Source organism: Haemorhous mexicanus, chromosome 8 (genome assembly GCF_027477595.1).
Source record: "Haemorhous mexicanus isolate bHaeMex1 chromosome 8, bHaeMex1.pri, whole genome shotgun sequence".
NCBI classification, from domain to species: Eukaryota; Metazoa; Chordata; class Aves; order Passeriformes; family Fringillidae; genus Haemorhous; species Haemorhous mexicanus.
The window spans coordinates 11,199,805-11,222,671 of record NC_082348.1 but is presented as its reverse complement, the minus strand read 5'-3'; the positions used below and the strand labels follow the sequence as shown (position 1 = coordinate 11,222,671).

Sequence of the window (22,867 nt, the reverse complement as noted above, 5' to 3'; positions counted from 1 at the left end):
GCCCATTCCAGAGCAGGAGTGGCTGAAATGAGTCACTGCATCTTAAACCGGTGCAAATAAATCCACTGGAACTGGTGCACTGGGTGTGGAGGGGTGAGTTCAGGCAGAAGTGCTCCTGCCACCTGTCCACCTGATTTGGACAGTCACTCTCTGTGCCTCCACCAAATGTTATTAAATGCCATGAGTGTGTGTAGTAAGATCTGGGAAGGAGAGGAAGAAAAAAAATCCCTGTTGTATGATTCTACTTCCAATTTCATAAATGCCTCCCAGAACAAACATGAAATGTAATCTGCCTCTTCTGGATTTTCTTCTCTTATGAAAAGCTTGTTGGAGAAAAATATTCTGTGTGTGCATATGGTTGTGTGTTTGTGCATTTACAGCTTATATATGCCACCATTTTTAGGCTAAAAGCAGAAGGCCCCAGTGCAGTTTTCAAGGGAGCCCACTCTTTCTTACAAGCCATATTGCTGAGCACAATTGTTTCAGAGTAAATCATAAATTAAATGGATAATTGTGTGTTTACTGTAGTAGAGTAAGAAGGGTTTCTTACAAAAAGACAGCCGATATTTGGTGAAAAAAATGTATACATATATATTATATATAAAAAATGGACAGAAATATTTGTCTTTAGAGGATTAAGTTATGGAAAGTAGGGGGGAGGTGGGAGTTGTGGAGTTTTGATTTTCTGTCTGTTTTGTTGCTCTTTCATAAAGTTGAGGAAGACAGTGTCATTAAACTGTACTCTTCTAAACTTGATGCCATTGCTTTGGGAATCCAAATAAGCTTAGGTCTCTTGGTAGTAAAATAAACCTGAATAAACACATTTATTTTGGTACTTTACTTGCATTTGGGACTCTGGGAAGAAATACAGGAATTCATTATTTCTGACATGAGGCACAGAAATGCATGTGAAGAGTTCATCTCACTTCACTGGCCCATACCATGGCTAAATCTATAAGTATAGTTGCATCTGTTAATATCCCACTCCCCCCAGATTCCTCACCAAATCCATGGCCAGCCCCTCTCCTGCTAATTGGCAGAGGCTGGGCAGTGCTGTGCAAACCTGCTTTCCTGTTGCGAGGCAGTGGAGCCACTAAGCAGCTGGAATCTGAAAGCTGCTTAGCTCAGACCACGGTGGGGTAGCAAGAGGGACAGAGGCCCACACAGGGTCATGCCAAGACTCATCTGTTTAATGCTTTGTATTTCACTTGGGAAGTGCTGATGTTAGCTGCAGTAAAGTCTGGCTCAGAGGAAGAGTGGTCACACTTAGACAGGTTTGACAGTCTCATCACTGCCTTTTTTTAAAGTTCTGATTAATAAATTGAATTATCCAGAGCTGTGCCAGCAATCTTGAAATATGAAATGGATGCCATGCCTGAGGGAGTGTCAGACAGAGAGCTGATGCTCTGCTTCACTGAGGGGTGGCACAGCTCAGCACAAGTGAGGAGCAGAGGTTGAGAGAGATAGCAGCTTTGCACACAGAAGCAGACAGCAGATCCCTGAGGTCTCCCAGTTTCTGAGGCAAAGTCTGGTACTAGAAGAGGGAGCAGTTTTGGGGCAGGGTGGTAGCTCTATATGGAGTGCGGAAGAAAAGGCATCCAAAGGTATTTTTTTGGTATCAGTGACATTTTAGCATTGCAGTTGAGAGTTGGTAGAACCCTTCCAGTGGAGTTCCTGGAGCTACAAGCATGGTGGGCTGCTGACTGCCCATGAATCCCCATGGCAGCCCTTACTGGGCTCATGTCAGCCTGGCTGATTCACTGGGAAGCCTTAATTAAAGCAAGAGTACTGTGAGGTCCACTCTCTCCTTTGAGTCCAGCTCACAGGCCAGTCAAGCAGCTGTGGGCACTTGCTTTTTGGACTGGACTCCTCTCCAGCCCCCAGTCACTGTGGGAATATGTTGCTAGGGTGAAGGCTTTGACAGTTAATATGTTCTTGTTTGTCTCCCACAGAAACTCTGTGGCTCCAACTACCCCCTGAGCATTGCCTTCATTGTGGTGAACGAGTTCTGCGAGCGCTTCTCCTACTATGGCATGAGAGGTATGTGGCCTGTGACTTTCCCATCCACAAGCTGGACTGATGTTTCTGAGCTCTGCTGGGTGCAGTATCAGCTGTCTTTCAAAGTTAATTGATATTTTGGAATGCACATATGAACAGTGGATCCTAACATTGTTGCTGTATCTAAGATGAGAAGTTGGGACTAGAGGGCTCCAAATGTACCTTCCAGTCTAAATTATTGTACAATTCTCTATATCAAATCTGGTTTTCTACTGTGTGATGTCTTTCATAGTCGATGTGCAATCAGTGTGTTTGGGAATTGAATCTGCCAGGCACCTAATCTGTAAATAGAAAAAGAGCATAAACAGAACTACAGGTTAGGGTAAGATAAGCTAGAAAATATGTTTTTCAGCTAAACATAAATGTTTATGAGCAAAGGATGTCAGATACTCATATATCTCATTTTAGCTTCTCCTGTGTCAGAGATTATGAGGAACAGGTCTGGAAGCACAAATCTTTCCACAGCACTGCTCAGTTGCTTGACAAATCAGTAGTTTTCTTGCCACCATGATCCTGCTTACCTGCAGATATACACATTAATTATCTGATATGATATTTTTTTTGTTTTGTTTCCTTTTAGCTGTCCTGACACTATATTTCTTAAGCTTCTTCCACTGGGATGAGAATCTCTCCACTGCTGTGTACCATGCCTTCTCTGCATTGTGTTATTTCACACCTGTCATCGGAGCCATCATGGCAGACTCGTGGCTGGGCAAATACAAGTAAGTGAAGACCTCTCTCTAAATAAGTCAGCATGCAAGGACAGTGCTGTATGTGAGCTAGCTAGCTCAGAGTGCAGCAAAGACACACTTGTGAAGGTCAGCTCCTCTCTTTTGACAGAGTTTGCTCATGCTGTTCTGTGCTTGTCTAACAACCAAAGGCCAATAGGCAACAAAGCTGGGACAAATTAAATGTTACAAATAACCCTTTTCCTCTGCTGTCCTTCCCTACCTGACTTCAGGAAGCTGAGGTGTAGGGCAATTAACCTTCAGTTTGGTAAGGTCTGCTTCTGAGAAGGATTCAAAGATAGTGAGGAAGCAATGTCATGTAGATCTCAGATTCAGGTGAAATATCATTAACTGTAATGTACTTCCTTACACTTCTCACAGCATGGGTAATGTATCAGCACACCTACTTTTATGCCTGAGAAACCTGTGTTCTCTCAAATCATCTCCATCACCACATAACTCTTCCTGAGTAAGAGTCCTTAGGCAGTCTTCCCTTCTGATGATAAGCTGTGGAGCAAACATCTGCCCCAAGGTGGTGATGAGCAGCTGGATATAGGACTTTCTTTGCTTGGCACTGTTTTTTCATTGTCTGAGAAGTCTTGGCTGTCAGGGTGATGAAGTGCAGCTGAACTTTTCTCTCTAAGACTAAGCCTATCTGGCAGAAGTGTCTCTATAGGAAATAAACAGCTGCCATATGCCTATCCAGAAGAAAGTTCTTAAGGAGCTGTCAGTGTCTTTTTTTCTCTGCACTCAGTTTTAGTAATTTTCTTGTCCATTTGAATGAAAAAAAAAAAAAAACAACCAAAGACCAATGGATTTATTAAATTTATTATTTAAGGTCACATAGCAATGTCCATTAGTTTTGAGGATGTTTATCTTGCAGCATGATTTTGTGAGAAGGTAAATCCTTATACAGATGCTCATGTGTTAGGCAAGAGACTTTCCTTGGAGTAATCCCTATAATTTAATGGGAAGTGGCTTTTGTTGGAGTAGCTGGACCTTAGCCAATATAACAGATTAGAGGGGCTTTTAGGAATGATCTGATGTGCTGCTAAATTAGCTGTTGCAACCAGGATTTGAGTGCATCAGGGACCTCTTCCATGCTCTAAGCTCATAGGACTTCTTCTAGTGCTTCTGTCCTTACAAGTCCTTTGATTCACCTGTGTATGTGTCTTCAGCACAAGAATACATAGATTTATCTAAATCTAGAGGGTGATGAAGGAATAGAATACACTCAAGAGTCTGATCATCCTGCTCATATTTCTTCTTCTCCCTCACCAATGCATGGGAGGCAGATAGATGAGCTCAGTTTTTCAGAGATACTTGGGACCCAAGACAGACTTACAATGAAGAAACCACACTCCTAATTCAGGTTTGTTGGTTAGGTTGAATGTGGGCAACAGTCTCTAGACATCCCTTCCAGTCAAGGGATTCACTTATGCACATCCTACAAAATGCCAGTTATTAGTAATCTGGAAACCGAACTGGGCCTGAACAGTGCTCTCCTCTTTGCAGTCTTCCATGCATGACAAGGCTGGAACACTTTTCATGTATTCTGCTCAGTAATGTCTACAAATAAAGCAGGGGCTATCCCTCCTTAATCTGAACCCATTTTCATGTCTATTCCTTGACACAAAGGAATTACAGCTGCCCACTGTAACACTGGTAGAGCAAACCAGTTCCTTGTGTGCCAGCCAAGTAGAGCTCCTATATCAGGGCCCATGGGCACACTCTGTTTTCAGCTTGTACATCACCCAGCACCTTCAGTCACTGCTATTTGCTCTCCTCACAGGACGATCATCTACCTCTCCATTGTGTATGTTGTTGGCCATCTGATAAAGTCAGTCGGTGCCATTCCATCCCTGGGCAACCAGGCAGTTCATGTGTAAGTAGCCCTTAAAGCCACAGTGCTGTAGCAGGTTGTGATGGTAGTTTACCCAAGTCTGTAATTTGTTTTATCTTCATCAGACCAGCATTTTGGGGGCTGTGCATGGATTACTTTCATCAGGGAAGGGTTAGGAATGTCTGAGTAAGAGCAGAAGGGTGAATCTAGTGGGTGAACTTTCCAGGTGGAGTTGGAAGTCACCACACAGACTCTAACCCCTTTGGCACAGGCATTGGGATCACCCCTCTCTGCTCTACCATGCTACTGGTTTGGTCTCCTGTACCCAACTGCCTGCACCTGGTTCTTTCCTGGAGCCTGCTCATTTCATCAGCACAGCTGCCCAGCTCAGCAAGGTTCCCTCATGTGCATGGGAACACAAAACTGAAATACATTTTCTGATGACAGGGGAAGGGTCTGTCTCTTCCACAGGATACAACCCTCTAGATTCTGAACTGATAGGCTTGTCAGAGTAGTGTCTCTGAAACCACCAAGCTGGTTTTGTCTGTGTAGTCATGGCTCAAAAAATATGCACATGCAGGCAGGAGCACTTGTTGTTTACAGGACAGGTTTTTTTTGTCCCAGACCTGGTCAGTCCTGATACTCTTGTTCCCTAGAGACATAATCTGTCAGGCCAACAATGGCATTTTGAAAACCACTGGGAAGTAGAAAGCACACAAGAGTGAGCTTAATTCAAACAGTTTTTCTGCTCTTACCCAGGCTACAAGGCTGCAAAAAGGACTCCCCTTTTTCTTTTTTATTCTTTTTCTCAATTGATCTTTGACACCTTTTGTTGTCATATAAGTAAAAATAATCCCACAGATATTTGATCTCCTATATGTCCATTGGACCTCAGAACAACAAGAAACTGACAAAACCAGTTTGGTTAATTGACTGGTATGGAATGCAGAAATTAGGATAATTAATTTGTTTTTTAAATTATTAGGATACTTAATTTGTTTGTTTGTCTAGCTCATCATCATTACCTGCGTGCAAAAGACAACATTCTCAGAGGAATCATGGTTGGGTGACACTAAAATGCTCTCATAAGCTCTGGAAAGGTTTTGCAATGGTGATGTTTTTGTTCTTGCATGAAGGGTCCTGTCTATGGTTGGTCTGTTTTTGATCGCCCTTGGAACAGGAGGTATCAAGCCCTGTGTCTCTGCATTTGGTGGGGACCAGTTTGAAGAGGAACATGTAAGACTTCTTTTCTTTCCTAAAATCTGCAGTGTCTGCTTACTTTGTGAGGATGTTTATGTGATCAAAATCCTGTTGTGCTAGAATAAGGCCAGTTTGCTGGAAAAGACACAGTAAAGCATGAGGTAGGATGGTTTGCATAGGACTTGAGAGAATCTAGATGCTTCAGGAAGGCAAAATGACTGCAGAAGAGGATTGATACTGAAAAGGATAGGTCATAATTGCATCAAATCATCTAAATGTTAATTGGACATCAGAGTAGTTGAAAAATCCTGTCTTGCATGTCACAGAACTGTATATATCACAGCTTAACAAGGGTGATTATAATGCACTGCAGTGGAATATGGCAAATGAAAGAAAAGACTGTATCTCCAGCCTATGCTTCTGTGGGATTTTTTCCTCAAATCAGTCATAGTCCATGTCTCAGATGTTGTTCAGAAAGAACTGTAGAAAATTCTAGTCTTTTGCAAGCAATGCCAGAATGTTTTCTGGATATTCCAGAACGGAAAGTTCTGAAGAGTTGAGAAAATGTTTCTGTTTGTGCTGTCCGTCCTGAGAATTGTAGTCCAGGTGCTTTGTGTCCTCATTCTCTGTCATGAGTGCTTAGCCCCTCATCTGCACTAATCTCAAACTCCCATTATTCAGAACAGGGGCTAAACCAGGGATAAGGTAGTGCTTAAGGAAGCAAAGCAGGTCAGGAAGTGCTAATCCTCAGGCAAAATGCTAAATTTTTCAATTGACTCTAAGTTAAATAGATTTATGTTGACCTAACACACAAATAAAAATCTCTATTTTCTCAATGACAAGTATTCAAATCACCAAGTTGTGTGCAGGGCATAAGTCCTCAAATATGTAGAAGGCTGCTGCTACAGAAAAGAAAATAAGTGTTGGGGTCTGTGGTGAGTAGGCTTAAACTCAAGGAGGGTTATTTAGGACTGACAGTGTGAATTTTTTTTCCAGAAATAGATCTAGAGAAACACTGGAAAATACTAGGGCCTTTGTGAGATGGAAAGTCCCATCAATGGAGGCATTAAAGAAGGACATTAGACTAATAGTATGTCAGGAAAAGCACTGGTAAATTTAGATAAGAGTTGGCCCCTTGGACAAGGAGCCCAGTAGGGCAGTTTTCTCCTTGTCTTTTGCAATACCCCAGTATGAAGTCAACATGTAATGAAATAATATAGACTAAATTTAAAATTTTGGGAAGAGTTGTGCTTTTTGCCTGTGAACTGAGTGATGCTGAAGTGAAGAAGTAAAAACATGGTATGTTCTGTGGTCACTTGTCCAAAGCAGATCCTCCTGCAGGCATGTCTACATGCTGTCATGTGCTTTAGGGGATGTGGCAGAAAGGGGATCAGCAATGCTCTGCTGCTCACCAGCCTCCCCAGCTGGCACAACTCTGACTAAGTCAGGCTGGCAGCGTAGCACACATGCTCTGGGATAGCTGCATGCATCCCAGTGCATGGACATCCTGGCTTGCTGCACCAACAGCTGTCCCAAAAGAATTCCAAGAGGTCCAACAGCAGCATTTACACAAGTGCTACTTCTATGAATATTAATGATTAATAGTGTTTATCCAGCATCTTTCAATTACCACCTAATTACAGTATGATAATATGTAACACTTATCTTCAGAGTGTTTTATAGACTTCAGTTAATGAATCTCAGCACCCCTCTTAGGCACATACATATTCTTATTCCAACTTTACAACTACAGCTGCATTACAGAGAGAAAACCTGAACTGCCTGTGGTTGTGTGGGCCTGTACTCATTCTCTAGCATTCAGACTACATCTCTCCAACAAATTTATCAAATACAAAGGCTCAAACATTCACCTGTGTGCTACCTTCAAGAAAAACTAATTTAGAGAAAGAAAACTGTAAAAAGCATTCTGATAAGAACAATGTGTTCTGCTCTATTCGTTCTTTTTCAAACGTTCTTTTCAAAATAGAAAGTTTTCTATTTTACCATTTTGAAATGACTTGGCCTTTCAGAAGAACCAAATGTTTTATGCTATGTGATAGGAAGTTTAAGTCATCAGAATTGGAATGAGAAGTTTTGATTTTGTAAGGAATGAAAGGTTTGAGGCCAAACGGAATATTTCTTTCCTCTGGAGTGGTGTTTGAGGGGTCTTATGTTTTATTTTCTTCCACTCCAGGTGGGCTGAAATAAATTTTAAAAATTCACTATGAAATGAAGCATTTGATTCTCCATTAATTTTCAGGACCCCAATAAACTTCATCTGAGTCCTTAAGTGCATGGGCTTATTTGTTTTGTCTGAAAACTTGGGATGAGGTAGTTCTGTGTATAAATAACTAAATTACCCCTGCTATTCCTCGAGACAAGTTTATGTTTTGAGGTAAATGCACCACATCAATCTGATTCTCTTTTAAGTTCTTCAGGAGCATAATAGTCTTTGATCTGCCACTTTGAAAATGGCACTACTACAGACAGTGATGGGGACTAATTTGGTGGGAGGTCAGATAGGGAAAACAGAAGTCCAAGTTAAAAATGCCTGAACAAAATTATATTTACAATGTGTTATATGAATGTGAAGCTGCTGCACATATTAATTAGGGACCGAAGCTGCTTTCAAGCAGTATGGTGTTTAAGGTGCTAAGTAGCTTTCCTTTGTTTCTTTATTTTCTGGTTGCCAAGGAGATCGGGATTATCATGTACAGTACCTTTTCTCAAATTAGCTAATCTAAATCATGTTGTTAATGTGTGTCTGCTCTAAAGATTGAGACAATAGGGACGAGATTCTTTATTCCAACCAGTATAATTTGCAAGCTGCTGGGTCATTATTTTTGTAGTTATTTCAGCTTTTCTCTGACCCTTTTTCTTTCCATCACTAAAATCTGAAAATGTGTGAAATAAGATGCTCCAAATTCTTTACGCATCACTATCCTCTTCTCTTACTACCACATTCTTTTTGGTAATTGTTGCTCTAGACTTTATCATGTCAAGAGCTGCATGCTTGAGTTTATCACAGCTCTCAGAAATTCTGATTTACTCAGATATCAGGGCTTAGAGACATGCCATGACAATTTGGCTAGAAGAGGGCTGGACTGTGAGGGTTCTACTGCACCACTTCAACAAGTCATGTGAGGGCTATCCAGGAATGGGGAAAGACTGCTGAGGTGGCTCATCTCTCTAGTTTTCTCTATAATGACAAATAACTAGTCACAAAGGTAGAATGAAAAAGAAAATATAATTTTACTAGTTTAGCAGTAGAAAGTTCTGGATTATCAAAACCACCAGCAATGGAAAGGAATATAACAGATAGTAAGACCCACTGCTTTTTTCTATTAACCATGAGAACATGCCATTGAGATGATTTTTACAAGGCTTTCAAATCCTTTAGTCTAGGATAAATAATTTAAGAGGAAGGTATGGGTCAGCCTTGAACACTCTAGGAAATACAATTGTGTAAAAGCCAAAAGCTCAGTTGATGGGGTCTTCCTAACTGTGCTGGGTCACAGCAGAAAGCCCTTAATCCAAGTAAGGAGACCCCCAGACTCCTTGGTGGGTGGCAGTGGGAGGTGATGGGGCTCTCACCCTGACCTTCTCAGCACCCACTTTACAAGGGGGCATGAAGAGAAGCCCTCTCAGAGTCTCCCACCTCCCTTTCTTCCCTGTAGTAATCCCCTGTGATAAGAGGCTTCTTGCCATACGAAGTAGCAGTATTTCCTGTTGGCTGCACCATCAGTTACAGGAAGTTTTGTTATATTTTTGGAGCTCAGGATTCATTACTTTACAGCTGTCCTCTTTTAGCTGCCTGCAATTCTTCACGCTTTCTCCAGTTTTCTAGCCTTGTGAATATTGTTGTCTCAGGGAGCAGACAGAAGCAGGACACATTAGAAGGAAAGGAGACAGAACAGTCCCTGAGGAGTTTTCTAGCACTCAGCTAAGTTAAAGCTTTGCATTCAAATGATGCTCAGGTCACAGAGATGAGGCTCAAGGTGCCCTGGGAAGCTCTCTGTTGGGCACCATGCAATGTCTGATGCAGTTTTCCCCTCTATCTTTATCAGTTCAGGTGTCCCAGAGCTGCTGATGCACAGGAGCATGGGGTGGGTCAGGTAGCCTGCTTTTGTTTCCCCTCTCTGCTGGCCCACCCAGGCCAGGGAGGAAGTTAACACCGTATACAGCACACATGTGACTGTGCATGTATGTCCCTCCCACAAGCAAGGAGAGACTGCACACACACATTACTCCTGAACAAAGGACCAAACTCTGCATCAAATTACTGATTTCTTCCAAATTATGAATTATGCAAGAAGAAAGAAGATCAGCAGGAATCCTTTGACTCTATAAACTACAGTAAGTTACAGCTTAGGTTAAATTCAAAACTCTTTCTCTTAGAGTTATCCCTCCATCAGGCTCTTGAATTTGCTCTCCTAGATTTAATTTATCCTATTAGTGTGAGGTTGATTGGCGTCACCTTGATGGTCTCTTCTTTGATGGATACTTCTCAGTTGCTGGCACTCTTTCGTCTATGCTGTGATTACCAGTTCCTTAAAATATACAAGTTTCTTTTTCTATTTCTACACAGGAGAGGAGGGGGGAAAAAAAAAGAGCTCAGACATGGCAAGAAATTATGAGCTTGTCAAACCATGCCAAATTGGATTGAATTAGGTGACAAAGGATCTGAATCATGCTACTTGTTCTGAATAAGTAAATGCTTTCCCCTCCTTCCAGTCTCACAACACTCTCAAAGCAGCAGCTTTTCCTCTGAAATGCCAAAAAGCCCCAAAGCACTTCTTGAGTAATGTGAGCTGATTTGTGTGAGCATTTACCATCACCTGAACACGAGCTTGTTTGCTTAACATTTTATGCACTTTGTGACAATATTTGCCCAGCCTTCCTAACAAGAGAATTGATAGTGAATTTGCAAATCCAATGCTGTGTATTAGCCATGACATTGACATTGTCTTCTCTTGTTTTAGACTTCAGAGAGAAGCAAGTTTTTTTCCATCTTCTATTTATCCATTAATGCTGGAAGTTTGATCTCCACGTTTGTAACTCCTGTATTAAGAGGTCAGTGTGGATTTAGAATAAAGCAATAAATTAGCTTCCCTCTAACTACTCTGCTGTGCATAGTTAGACTCTTATGACAACAGAATGGCAGAAATTGTATTATCTGTGGAGTGGTCAGTATTTTGCATTTACACCTTGTTAATCCTGCTGTAGCAGCATAACAGATTTATGATACAGGCAGACAACTCACAGAAATTATATTCCTGGTTGTATTTCAAAACCAGCCTGAACTACAGAATTAAAACATGAAAGGTGGAAGGACCTATATGATTCCCCATTGCCAGTGAAGAACTTGGCTTCAGGTAAACTATGGATGGGAAATGAATTCTGCTTTCCTGTGCAGTATCAGGGCTGAAAAACTTAGCAGAGCTGGTTTTAAAGTCCTACCTTCTTCCCACGGGGTGCTGCTGACTTCTGGAGGGCTCTGTCCTGGCACTCAGGCTTGTCTGCATGGATCTGCTTGCAAGATTGCTGCCCTGAGCAACTAGCCTTGAAGACAAAGCACAGGCCTATGCCCCATTTAAGACCTACTTTATATTCCAGCCTGCTCGCAAAACCCTTTTTAGTCCCCAAGTCTTGCTGCACTTACTTCATTGTATTGCAGCGCTTCGAAGCCAAAGGGATTGGCACACTCTAAATATGGGCACAGGGGCAGAGCATCAGGCCATAGGTGATGGGGACAGGGACAAGGTAGTCTTCACATTTAGTTGCCTTTTTTTCCATTCCATTCCATGGCTTCCAGAAAGCTCTGTTTGTTCGGAGTGTCATCTAAACAAGCTCTTGTCTCATGTTTACACCATGCACAGGGACAAAGACAAATGCTGTCTTTCTTACTTGTTCATTCTCTGGTGTCTCTAGGTCAGCATTCAGTTGGGAAGGGTTTTTGCTTAAAGTAATCAGTGGGCAGATGAAAATCCAATCCCTTGAAGCATCAAAACATGAGCCAGTATAAGCTACTTGCAACATGGAACTGGAGAGGATGGGGAAAGAGTAATATTCTTGCTAAGTGTGAAATCTTTTCTTGGAAGAGAAGGAAATGCAGTTTGTAGACATTAGGTACAAATAAGAAATATATACTTTTAGGTAGAGAAGTCCAAGTCATTTAACATCTTAAAATTTCAGTGTGCCCAGAGAGCCCATGCTCTCAGCTTTGTTAGATTTTAGCTAATTTGCTGAAAATAAGTAAATAAATGCTATGCATGCACACAGTTGTGCAGCTGTGATTTTCCAGCTACAACAAACAGGAGCAGCTGAGGGCTTCATGGATTGGTCTTCTGTTAATTCTGTTGGCTTACTTTAGCCATTTTGTCACATTATTCATGTGAGAATGCAGTAATGTCCAGCCCCTGGCATTCAAACACAGAGCCCACTGCTGGTTTGCTGTTTGCAGCCAGAGCACAGTGCAAGAACTGACCTGGTCCAAGAGGCACAGGTTTCAGTGACCCAGAACTCAGATTGGTGCAACCCATGCTATAACACACCTGGTTTCCTAATGGGCTGCTGCAAGACCTGACATTTGGAGCAAGCTGCCCCAGTGAGATTGGAGGTGGTGACACAGGGAACTGGAGTTCTAGGGCTTATCCTGGGCTCCCACTTTGTCCACTGTAGGTCGCTATGAAAACAGATTCAGGTTTTACACTCAAGATTGATGCAGCACAGTACTGGTTATTTAGATCTATTCAAATACAGAATGGCTTCAGGTTATTTGAAATGTTGTGCTTTTATTCCCCAATTACAGTCCCTAGTACTTCTTTATACCTATTTGTCTGCCCCCTCCCTTTAACTGTTTGCATCAATATTCCATTATCAGCTGCTTTTGCTGGCAGACACTAACCCTGCTTCCAAATTGTCTTCATCAAGGGAGGACAACTGTTTCAAGGAGATTCGATTCACAGTGTCAAGCACCAGCAAAGAAGATTTAAAACCAGGGGAAGCGACTGATTTAGGGAATCAAATCAAAAGCCCCAGTAACATAAGTCTAGATGTAATGAGCTGCTTTTATTTCTGACTTCTTTTTCAGGGGATGTGAAATGTTTTGGAGAGGATTGTTATGCACTGGCTTTTGGTGTCCCAGCAGCACTGATGGTGTTGGCACTTGGTGAGTGGAAATTGTGGTAATAGGAGTTACCAGTTTTGAGTCCATGAATAGATGAGAAAATGCACGAATTCACTAATTCTGGATGGATACTGTGATGGGAAATGAAAGGGTTCAAGGTCACCTAACAATTCCTAGTTCAGAACAGCAGTAAATAGCAGTAGTTGATTGATGGTGGGCTGAGTATGGTTTTACTGTAATCTTTTATTGTGATACTGTTAAGGGGGTGGTCTCATGGATGTTTCACAGTATAATTGCTTTGCTCTAATGCAAAGGAAGGCACCAAAATGATTCTCCTGATGGTTTGCAGCTTTGCCTATGAGCAGGCATGGCCTTTGAACTGCAATCTGAGCAGTCCTTAGAGATCCCCAGCTTATAGAAGAGAAGCTTAACATGGCACTTCTAACCTTTCCATGAGCTTCCTGCAGCTCAAGGCCATCTTCAATGGCTCAGACTTCTGCTGCTGAATCTGTGTGCTGCAGAAGGAGCTAGATGAGATGTTAGTTTGTTCTGAGCTGTCTTACTTTGCTTGGCTGAAGTAATTCCCACAATTGCAGTGACAACTTATTATTACATTGCAATAAAAAAATCCTTATTATCCAAGTGTCAGGAGACAGCCACAGTCCCTGTGCTTTTTAATGCTTGCATCTTAGCCCCATAAATGTACTTGTCAAGATTTCTTCTTCAACCTTTATAAAACATTCAACAATCTCCCAATTTTTAATGTTACTCCTTGGTAGCCAGCACAGAGGACACCCATCAGCTTTAGTTTCACAGCTGCAAGCTCTGAGAAGCAAGTCCCTTATTATACTGCATGTGTGAGCTCTTGACACAGCATGGGGTGACTTTTCATTCAGCTTGTTACCTTCACTGAGAGACCAAGCAGTTGTGTGATTTCACTGCAGCATCTGGGATTTGAAAAGTGTGTCCCCCAGAGAATGTGAATGTTGCTGTTTCCACTCAAATTTCCACTGGGGAGAAGAATCAGGAAACTGAAGAAAGGACACAGCTAACGTTGCAGCAAATATTTTCAAAAAAGTGCATGGTCACGGGCCTGAGAAGGTTCTATTTTCCCCTGTGGCCTGTTCCTATCAGTTTAGTGCCCCACAGTGTGCACCATGCTGTGCTGAAAGTTTCTAGCAGAGCAGTAGTTGCCCAGGGGAAAATGAACGTGTAAATGTTGCAGTTTCAGTGAGGGCATCAGTGGAAATTTGTTTTTAGCTAGTGTCCTGCTGCCAGATTCCATGTCCTGCCTGGCAAAGCAGCTCTCTGTTCTTTCGTAACATGCTAAAATGCTCAGGGAAGTGATATATTTGACTATGTGAGTAGCATGCAGAACTGGAGAAAATACCCTTTTGGCCCTGACTGGCCCTCTCCCTGTGTTGATGGAAAGCAAGGATAGATTTAGAGCGAGATTTTCTGGACTGCTACTGTTCCTGAAGGATGGGGTAGATTGATACCATTTAATTCCAAATTCTAAACCTAATGCAGGAACATCAGCTCCCAAAGGAGTCAATGGCATCACCAAAAGGTATTTCAGCAAACCTCATGGATCACCTTTTTAAAAGCACCAACATTTTCACAGGGAAATGCTAAAAATTAGGTAGTGCAGCTACCCACTCTGGATGACTTTGCACAAATGCAAAGTGATACTCACCTAAACTGACTTCAGAGGTCTCTCAAGTTCTGCAAGTCAAACCTGGATGCTAAAGGTCTTCGTAGTCAGGTAAAAGCAAAGGTGTGTTCCCTGTAGTGTCTCAGGCTTCCTGTGTTAGGACAGAAGTATCTGCTATTCTCCACTGCCTGTGGACTAACCCAGATTATTGGGTTAGTTTTAAAAGTTCAGGTTAGTTAATTATATGGATTTCATGCTCAGTTTTAAGGTGTTTCTCCCCACTAATCTCTTTGGAATTCCAGTGTCCTCGAAGACTCTCAAAGAACAGGAAAAATGGTACACAATCAGGTAACTCCATCTCTGACAGGATTTTGAAGTCTCATTCTGATATTCTTTGTGCTTTGAGGGAGAAAACCAGGATAAAACAGTATCTTAAATTGTATATCCCTTTGTGGAAACTCTAAATGGAGGTAATTTCTGTTAACGTCTATGTGTGAGGCAGGGATCTTTGGGCAGTTTCCACTGAAATGTGTGTGAGATGCAAGTGCACAGAGCCTGTATTGTATCTGGATTAATCCTCACAGGTTTCCAGTCAGTGAGGGTTGATTTCCAACATCAGGTGCAGCAATTCAGTGTGGGTTGTACTATAAGTTTAGTCTACAAGAAGCATAAACAAAGTGAATTTTCAAAGTTTTGGTTTCCAGAGTGAATCAGATGTGGAGGTGCCTATTGTGCCAGAGCAGATATTAGGACAGTGGTGACTTTCTAGGGAGCACACTGCCTCTTGTAGGATGTTGCATTTTCTTCCATCTACATGCATTAAAGGACTCCTGTATATTTATTTAGTTAGAAGTGCAATCCTGGGTGCCCCAAGGGCAGAGCATTTCTGTTGAATACAGGGGTGGGTGATCCTTCCCAAAAGCCAGTGCAGGATTGAGCTTCAGCCATGTGAATCCCCATTTGGGTAATAATTTTTTTTTTTCAGTTGTGTTCATTGCTGGAAGTGGACTGTACAGAAAAACACCACCACAAGGAAATGTCTTGCTGGAAGTGTGCAAATGCATCGGTGTAAGTGTGTGTAATTTTCTTTTTCATGTGTGAGTCAGAGGCTGCGGGACAAAAAGGTGCAAAGGGATAGGGGTGGTGACTTTTGGAATTCTTCTCTATGCTGCTTTGGGATGTCTTGCTGATGAGCTCTAAGGATTTAGAAACACATTTAGATCCTAGGTTATTTTTTCATCATTTCAGTTGTTTTCCCTTAGCTCCATGAACTGTTCAGTTGATGTCCATGTAGTAGAACCACAAGTGGCAGATGCTGGTGCAAACTGAACTGAAAGGAAAATTCAGAAACTCAGAGAATATCAGATATATGACTCCCTTATTTTTCAGTTGAATAATTTTCCTGAACTTTATCAGTTCAGCAGACAGTAATAGCACACATTCACATTATGGACATTCAGCATGTTCATGTAAATGCAAGAGACACTTGCTGAAGTTGCATTAGAGCCTTATAAATTGTTTTTCATGGTGTGTGAGCTGAATACAGTATGTGAAAAATACTCTCTTATTATTAGGTGGATAATGATGTTTCTATTTCAGGAAGCTGTTGCTAACAGCAGATGTTTTCTCTTTATCTAGGTCAGTCCTAGTGCCAAATTTACCTTGGGGAAACAGGCAGGATCTTAAAGACAGGATTTCTAAGTGAGGTCTGCTTTTTTTGTCAGTGTATTCAGTGACTGGAGCACACAGCATAAACAGGCCAGGAGCTGGACTTCAATGACCCTTGTGGGTCCCTTCCAACTCAGGATATTCTAAGATTCAGTGATTCTATGATTCATTCCCCCTTCATACCTTTAATTAACCAGTGTCATAGAAACTTCCCTGCAGACAATTCATCATAAAGCCTCCAATCCGAGATTTTAGAGGTATCCAGCAACCCACCCCCCTCAATGTTCTGGCACTACTTACATTTGGAGAGGGGGAAGGTAACCTTGAGGTGGGAATGTGACAAGGGCAGGTACAGTGTGAGTGAGTTACTCACCCATTTTTCTCTCTAGTTTGCTATTAAAAACCGGCTGAAAAACCGCTCCCGTGAGATTCCAAAGAGAGATCACTGGCTGGACTGGGCTTCAGAAAAATACTCAGTGAGTGATGCTCTACCTGGTAGGTTTGGAGTGGGAAGGGGGAGATAGGCAGACAGACAGGGGAGAGAGTAGGACTAGCCTGGCCACACCATTCCTCACATGCATTTTCCTGTCCCTTCCCACATCTGTACTCTCCTGACCCTTAATGGACAGTTTAGGTGCTGCGCTGAAATGTAGAAATGCAAACATTTCCAATGTCACAAGGAAGTGCAATGAAGAACTGCCATGCAGAAAGAAATAGAACTTATGCTTTGTGGCTTGAATCACCTGTTGCCTTTACACCCCTGCCTTATGTTTTTGCCTGTTTCCTTTTAGAAACAGCTGATTGGTGAGGTTAAAATGGTGACTCGTGTTCTCTTCCTCTTCATACCACTGCCAATGTTCTGGGCCCTGTTTGATCAGCAGGTACAGTACAACGGGTACAGCTCTGCCTGTCAGCCTTGGTTGGCACTTCTGTCCTTTTGGGGTAACATGAATGCATCCTGGGGACACAGCGGGCCACAGTCCTACCAAGTGTCCACGGCCTTCCACCATCACTCCTGGGCAGCCCTTGAGAGTCCTGCCAGGTGTCTGGCACAGGAGGATGAGAGGGGAGAATGTGCCCTGCCTAATGACAGGTGTTATAGGGAAGGGATGGAATAGATGGGAAATAAAAGACCTCCATCACTGTCATCTTCTCTGTCCCCATGTTTTCTAGCCCCATAGAACATCGTGAAGGCTTCACTGCTGTCTGTTTTCTCTTTAGGGATCCAGGTGGACTTTGCAAGCCACAAAAATGAATGCTGATTTTGTAAGTACTTAATGTCATCAGGGCTGGTAAGACTAGTAGTAACATCCCTGCTCTTGCTTATTAACCGGAGTCTTGCAGTACTAAGAGCGTCTGCTTGGTGAATCTGGGTGAGTCTCACTTTTGGTGATTAGAAGCCAGAGGCTCTGTTCATGCAGCCATGTTCAGTTCATCACAGCTCATCTCAGCTAGAAGTGAGGGCTGGGGAGCCATCAGCAGCCAACAAGGTCAGGGACGCTGACCTACTGGCAGCCAGTAGCCCTGTGACCTAGAGCAGGTAGGATTTTCAGCCTGCTGCCTCCATGGAAGGCAGACAAGTCACTCAGCACTTTTAAGGTGTGACTAGAGCTGTTGTACATTTCTGCACTGGATCACTTGGTGATACATTAAGGAAGCCTCTCAAAACCAGCAGGAATCTTGTGTATGGGTTAAAGATGTGATAGGGATTAATTATCTAGTTTCCATAAAGGTCTTCAAAGGTGTGAATGGCTACAGTGGCAGATAAATGTAGATCAGCTATCTGCCCAAAGGTGTCCCCACACTGGGCTGTTTTTCAGCCCCATATGTGTTTTAACAGGCCATCTAGATCTGTTTAGACATATATATTTTAACAGGCCATCTAGATCTTGCCTGCAGATGCTCACATCAAAATCTAGGATTGTAAGTGTCCATTTTCTAGTTTAAAATTGACTTAAAGCCACAAATTTGAGACCTTCTATGTCACTCCTGTTAAAAATTGGGCTCTCAATATGTGATACTCATTAGGCTTAATTAGTTCAAATGAGGCATGAAAAAGACTACACCTTGGGTAATATTTATCCACCTCAGAAAGACAGAACAAAGTCCATGCAGTCTATGTGATGTATATCTAAAAGATTAGTTTTCCGGTGTTTTGCTCACGTGTACTTAGTCATCCATTAGCAGGAGAGCTAAGTATCTCCAGGTGTCACTACTGGCCTCTCCCAGGTGAGGAAAGATAGATTCAAGGCTTTTATTTTGTCACACCAACTTGGATAGCTCCTTGGCTTTTGTTTCAGTCTCCTCTCTCTCCCCTCATGAGCTGCCCCACCTCAAGAAGGTGAAAATTAACTGCAACATTGGAATGATCCCACCCTTAGGCTTGTTGGAGTTCATATTAATAATACTCTGTGACTTTCAGTTCAGTGGACAAGGGCTCAGCTAGGAAGTCTGGAGTCAGGCAGGGAATGATTTAGTGTCAGATGAAGCATTTGCAGGCTCATTTCCTAATGGCACATTTCTATAGTGTGTGCAAAGTAGCAGGAGGGGGTATTTGCCTGGTTTTTTTCCACTCTCCCAGGAAGCAGCTGTAGGTAGAGATGGGCAGCCAGTCTAGACTCACCTCAGGACATGACTGGCAGACAGGAGACAACCCCCCCCCCCCCCCCAGCATTTTCTTGGAAATACATTATTTCCTTCCGAATTTCTTCCCTTCTACACTCTTCCCCCTGACCCTGACCCCCTTCCTCCCACCATCTTCTTCATCTTAATTTCAAATTAAGGATTTAATGAAGTTCAGAAAACCACCAGTCCCTCCCTGGAGACGGGTCCATGGTTCCTTTTGGAGTCTGTGATCCCTCCATCCATCCATTCCCGTTGCCCTTGCCCGTTTGAGGGGCTGGGATAGTGATGCAAGTGTGAGGCACCTCTTAAAGCCTTGAGGATTCTTGCCTCAAACCTAGAAGCTGCAGTTGTCCAAAGCCTCTTAGATGCAGATGGGGGGAGGAAAGAGATGTTTGTGCAGCCCACTGGCTCAAGGATGGTCTTCTATTATCCTTTTAGGAACTTGGGAGAAATCACAGGGTCCTGAAGTTTGGGAACCCTCACTTATAGGATTGGGGCTTTTCACTTCATAGAAGCAGGGAGGGAAGAAGCTCTAAGCCTGCCTCCCAGCTTGGACACTAACACCCCCATCCTTCTCCACTCACCTACTTCATGGCTCAGCCAGCCTGAAAGATGAGCCTCAGTACCTGTCACAAGCTGTGTCACAGCTGCCAAATATCAAGGATTGAGTGCAGCTTCCTTCTGCAAAATGATCTTATTAAACACTGTGTCCTCAGACAAAAAGTGTCAAGAGCACAATATCAGCTGCTAAAGCCAACATAAAGCATTTGAGGAGACCACCTTGGCTGCAAAGGCCTCTCTGGGACCGATTACTTGTTTACCATATGCACTGATATGTTGCAGTGTTTATGAATCACTTGGAATATCTTTTTGTTTCAGGGAATATATGTCCTTCAGCCTGACCAAATGCAGGTAAAAGATACTACAGGGTAGGAAATAACCCTTAGAATGTATCTTCTTCTTTTCACTCATTTATATTTTTCTCATGGGATCAGTGGCCATTGTCTGCTCCTTTTCAAGGTAATAGCGATGCTCCTTCTGGTTGCTGTGGTGTGGCCTCTGTCTTATTGTTCACAGGCTGCTTTGCAAGCTTGGGGTTCAGAAGACCCTGAGGATGTCCTAATGCAGAAGTTGACTCCTGCAGAACAGTGCAGAGGTGTAGGGTAACATACCACCATAATAATTCTTGATCTAGTACTGGCATGCGGAGAATGCAACCTGTATCTCCTTTTAACAGGCTCCTGTCCTGGGATGAACATTGTTCTTGAAATATGTTTGGTTCCTCCCTTTCTGCAGGGGAGGAAACATGTTTCATGAAAACATGAAAGCAAGATGGTGCTATATTGTCACAGTTGATTACAATTCTTATGGTGAATAGCACTGGAGAAATTCAAAGCTGTTCTGTTCCCTGAAATCTTCCTTTGGAACAGAAACAACATTTCTCCCTGCTTGTTCTTCATTGCTCTCTGTTTTCTTGCTTTGCCACTTCTGGCTGGCAGACAAGCTGTGCCCATACCAGGAGAAATTTTGTTCCTGGGGGATTACTCAGTTGTGTTGAAGTGTGAGAAATTGCCAATCTCACAGAATTGTGCCTGTTCCTCTGGGATTTTGCTGGAGTCCCAAGATGTTTCCATCGTTGCTGATTTGTTGTAAGGTCCCACCACAGCACCAAAGGTCACCTGTCTCTATTGTCAGTGGGCTTTGTACTCTTTAAAAACATCATGTTTTAGTTCTCTCTCCAGGGAAACTGGGCCAGAGATGCTTGCTTGCCTCTTGGAGGGGAGGATATGAACAAAATGTATTCATGCCTGTGAAAACTTAATAGGAGAAGCTGTTAAGTGCAAACTGTGATTATATTTTAAAAGGAGGTTTTAAGTGTTTGTCCATGTCCCTTCTGTAATGAAATTATTTCTGGAGGACAGTGCTTTATGGGTTTAATTAGTAAAAGTTGCTTTCTAGCCACTGAACTCCCATTCTTTTGTATTGCAGTTCTTAAATCCACTTCTTATTCTTGTCTTCATCCCAATTTTTGACCTTGGGCTCTACCCCCTGATAAACATGTGCAAATTGAATTTCACGTAAGTACTTGGGGACAATGCAGATACATCTGTGCTTTTTCTTTTGCTGTAAGTGTGCAGAATAGCTTTTAAGGAAGAGAAACACAATTTTCCATTCACCTTTCCCAATACTTGAGTCTTCAGTCCCAAGAGTCAGCATCACCCTCTTCCACAGAAGGAAGTGGCTTGTTTCCTCATGGAAATGCCAGAGGGTAAAACTCAGTGATGTTGCATTCTGCTCTGTACAGATTGTTCCAAAAGCAGATACGAGTAGTCTCACTTTGAATTTGATCATCATGTTTTCCACCTTGTTTCCCAGGTCATGCCTAAATAATTCCCTCCCTGAAAAGTCCCCATGGGACCCAATTCATGGTCCCATGCTGGCTAGGATCTGAAGCAGTGAGTGCATCAGGAGATTTCCACATGAGCCAAGCATTTTATCCTTAGTCTATGTTAGCAAGAAGTGCAGTGTAATAGGAGCAGACCTCAGGTTGTTTATGACACCCACCTTATGCAATTTGTGTGAATTAACTTGAGAGTATCTATATTCTGCCTCTGTGGACTGATGCCCTGTAGCAGTGGAAGTACATTATGTGCACTCTTGGAGTGCCTTTGTCAGTGGAATTTCAACTGAAAGAAGACAAGTTTCTATGCCCCAGCACCACCTCTGCATGTGAGCCATAGCATGGGAAAGGGTAATGAGTGGGGTGACTGGCTTAAAAAGCATGTTCCTATTCCAAACTAAAGTGCTGGACAGACAAAACGCCATAAAATGGGAGTGGCAGGTGCCTCAGAAGCCTTCCCCTTCACCCTGCTGGTCCTTCCCCACTGTGCTGAATTACCTGCAACGAAAGACATATCAAAAATATTGTCCAGCCCTGCAGTGGTGCCCCTTTTGGAGGATACACATCAGAGGCTGTGCTTCTTCCTGATAACCACTGTGAGCCCATGGCCTGGACTGTGCCTTGACTTGGCAGAAAGCTTCCTGCCTGATGACCAGATCACAGAGTAGTTTACGCAGCAGCACAAACTCAAGCACCAACCAGGATTAAATGCCAGGACTAAGACCATTACAAAGAGTGGAGATGACTGAATCTAGAACCAGATTTGTCTCAAATCTCAACAATTCAATACTCAGCTTGAATCTGCTGTTCTGGACATGTATTATTCTGATTTATATCAGATTTTCTCACGTAATTCTGGTAAATTTGCACTAGCTTTGCCTTGAGTTTAGAAGAAAGCTCTTTATTTCCTAGAAATGTAAATGTATTGGCATGAGGAATAACCCAGAATGATGCCCCAGATGGTCAGAAACATTGATGACATAAACTACACATTTTTCTATTCCTCATTCCCACTGCTAAATAGAATGTTACTTGTCTTTTGCCTTTCCCAAAAGGGACTTGAAGATACATCATTTCTGGTGCTCCTTCCAACATGATGGATTAACATAATGTCATGAGCTATTCCCACTAGAAGAGCTGGGAAAAAGATAATATGAAACTTGCAAGGAAGGAACTTCTTTTCATGGCATATCAGTTCTAATTGGCCTCAGTGCCAGCCTCATGCAGAATAATAAAATAGTTTTAAGTTAAGAGATTGGCAACTTAGACAGCCTGTCATCCTGAGTGCCACCTGTTGGTCAGTTTATTACATGGTTTTGGCACATCTTTGGCTCTGAGGAATGGTATTCTATAGTTTAAATTACTTTTTTTTCCTTAATGGCACCTCTTTAATTTGTTTCATAGACCTATTAGGAAAATGGCAACAGGTATGATCCTTGCAGGGCTGGCATTTGGACTTGCAGCTGTTATAGAAGTCAAAATAAATGTAAGTAAAGCACAAGGCATTCCTCAGAAATACTTTCTTTCCATGGGCTGTTATTAGTGATGTCTGGTAGATAAT

The 22,867-nt window shown here is 42.5% G+C and overlaps 1 protein-coding gene across 9 annotated transcripts in view; it reads left to right on the top strand.

Annotated features, from left to right (window-relative positions):
• The window catches only part of SLC15A2 (solute carrier family 15 member 2), a 52,244-nt gene that overhangs the window by 14,900 nt on the left and 14,477 nt on the right, over nt 1-22,867 (top strand). For 8 of the 9 annotated variants that reach the window (XM_059852723.1, XM_059852725.1, XM_059852726.1 and 5 more), the window contains 13 exons: nt 1,953-2,040; nt 2,639-2,780; nt 4,579-4,671; nt 5,766-5,865; nt 10,812-10,902; nt 12,923-13,000; nt 15,598-15,680; nt 16,670-16,756; nt 17,072-17,161; nt 17,502-17,546; nt 19,785-19,817; nt 20,895-20,983; nt 22,711-22,792. In XM_059852723.1, the coding sequence (XP_059708706.1) occupies nt 1,953-2,040; nt 2,639-2,780; nt 4,579-4,671; nt 5,766-5,865; nt 10,812-10,902; nt 12,923-13,000; nt 15,598-15,680; nt 16,670-16,756; nt 17,072-17,161; nt 17,502-17,546; nt 19,785-19,817; nt 20,895-20,983; nt 22,711-22,792 (1,101 nt within the window). The remainder of the gene's footprint in view (nt 1-1,952; nt 2,041-2,638; nt 2,781-4,578; nt 4,672-5,765; nt 5,866-10,811; nt 10,903-12,922; nt 13,001-15,597; nt 15,681-16,669; nt 16,757-17,071; nt 17,162-17,501; nt 17,547-19,784; nt 19,818-20,894; nt 20,984-22,710; nt 22,793-22,867) is intronic. The other variant, XM_059852724.1, reaches the window with a different exon arrangement.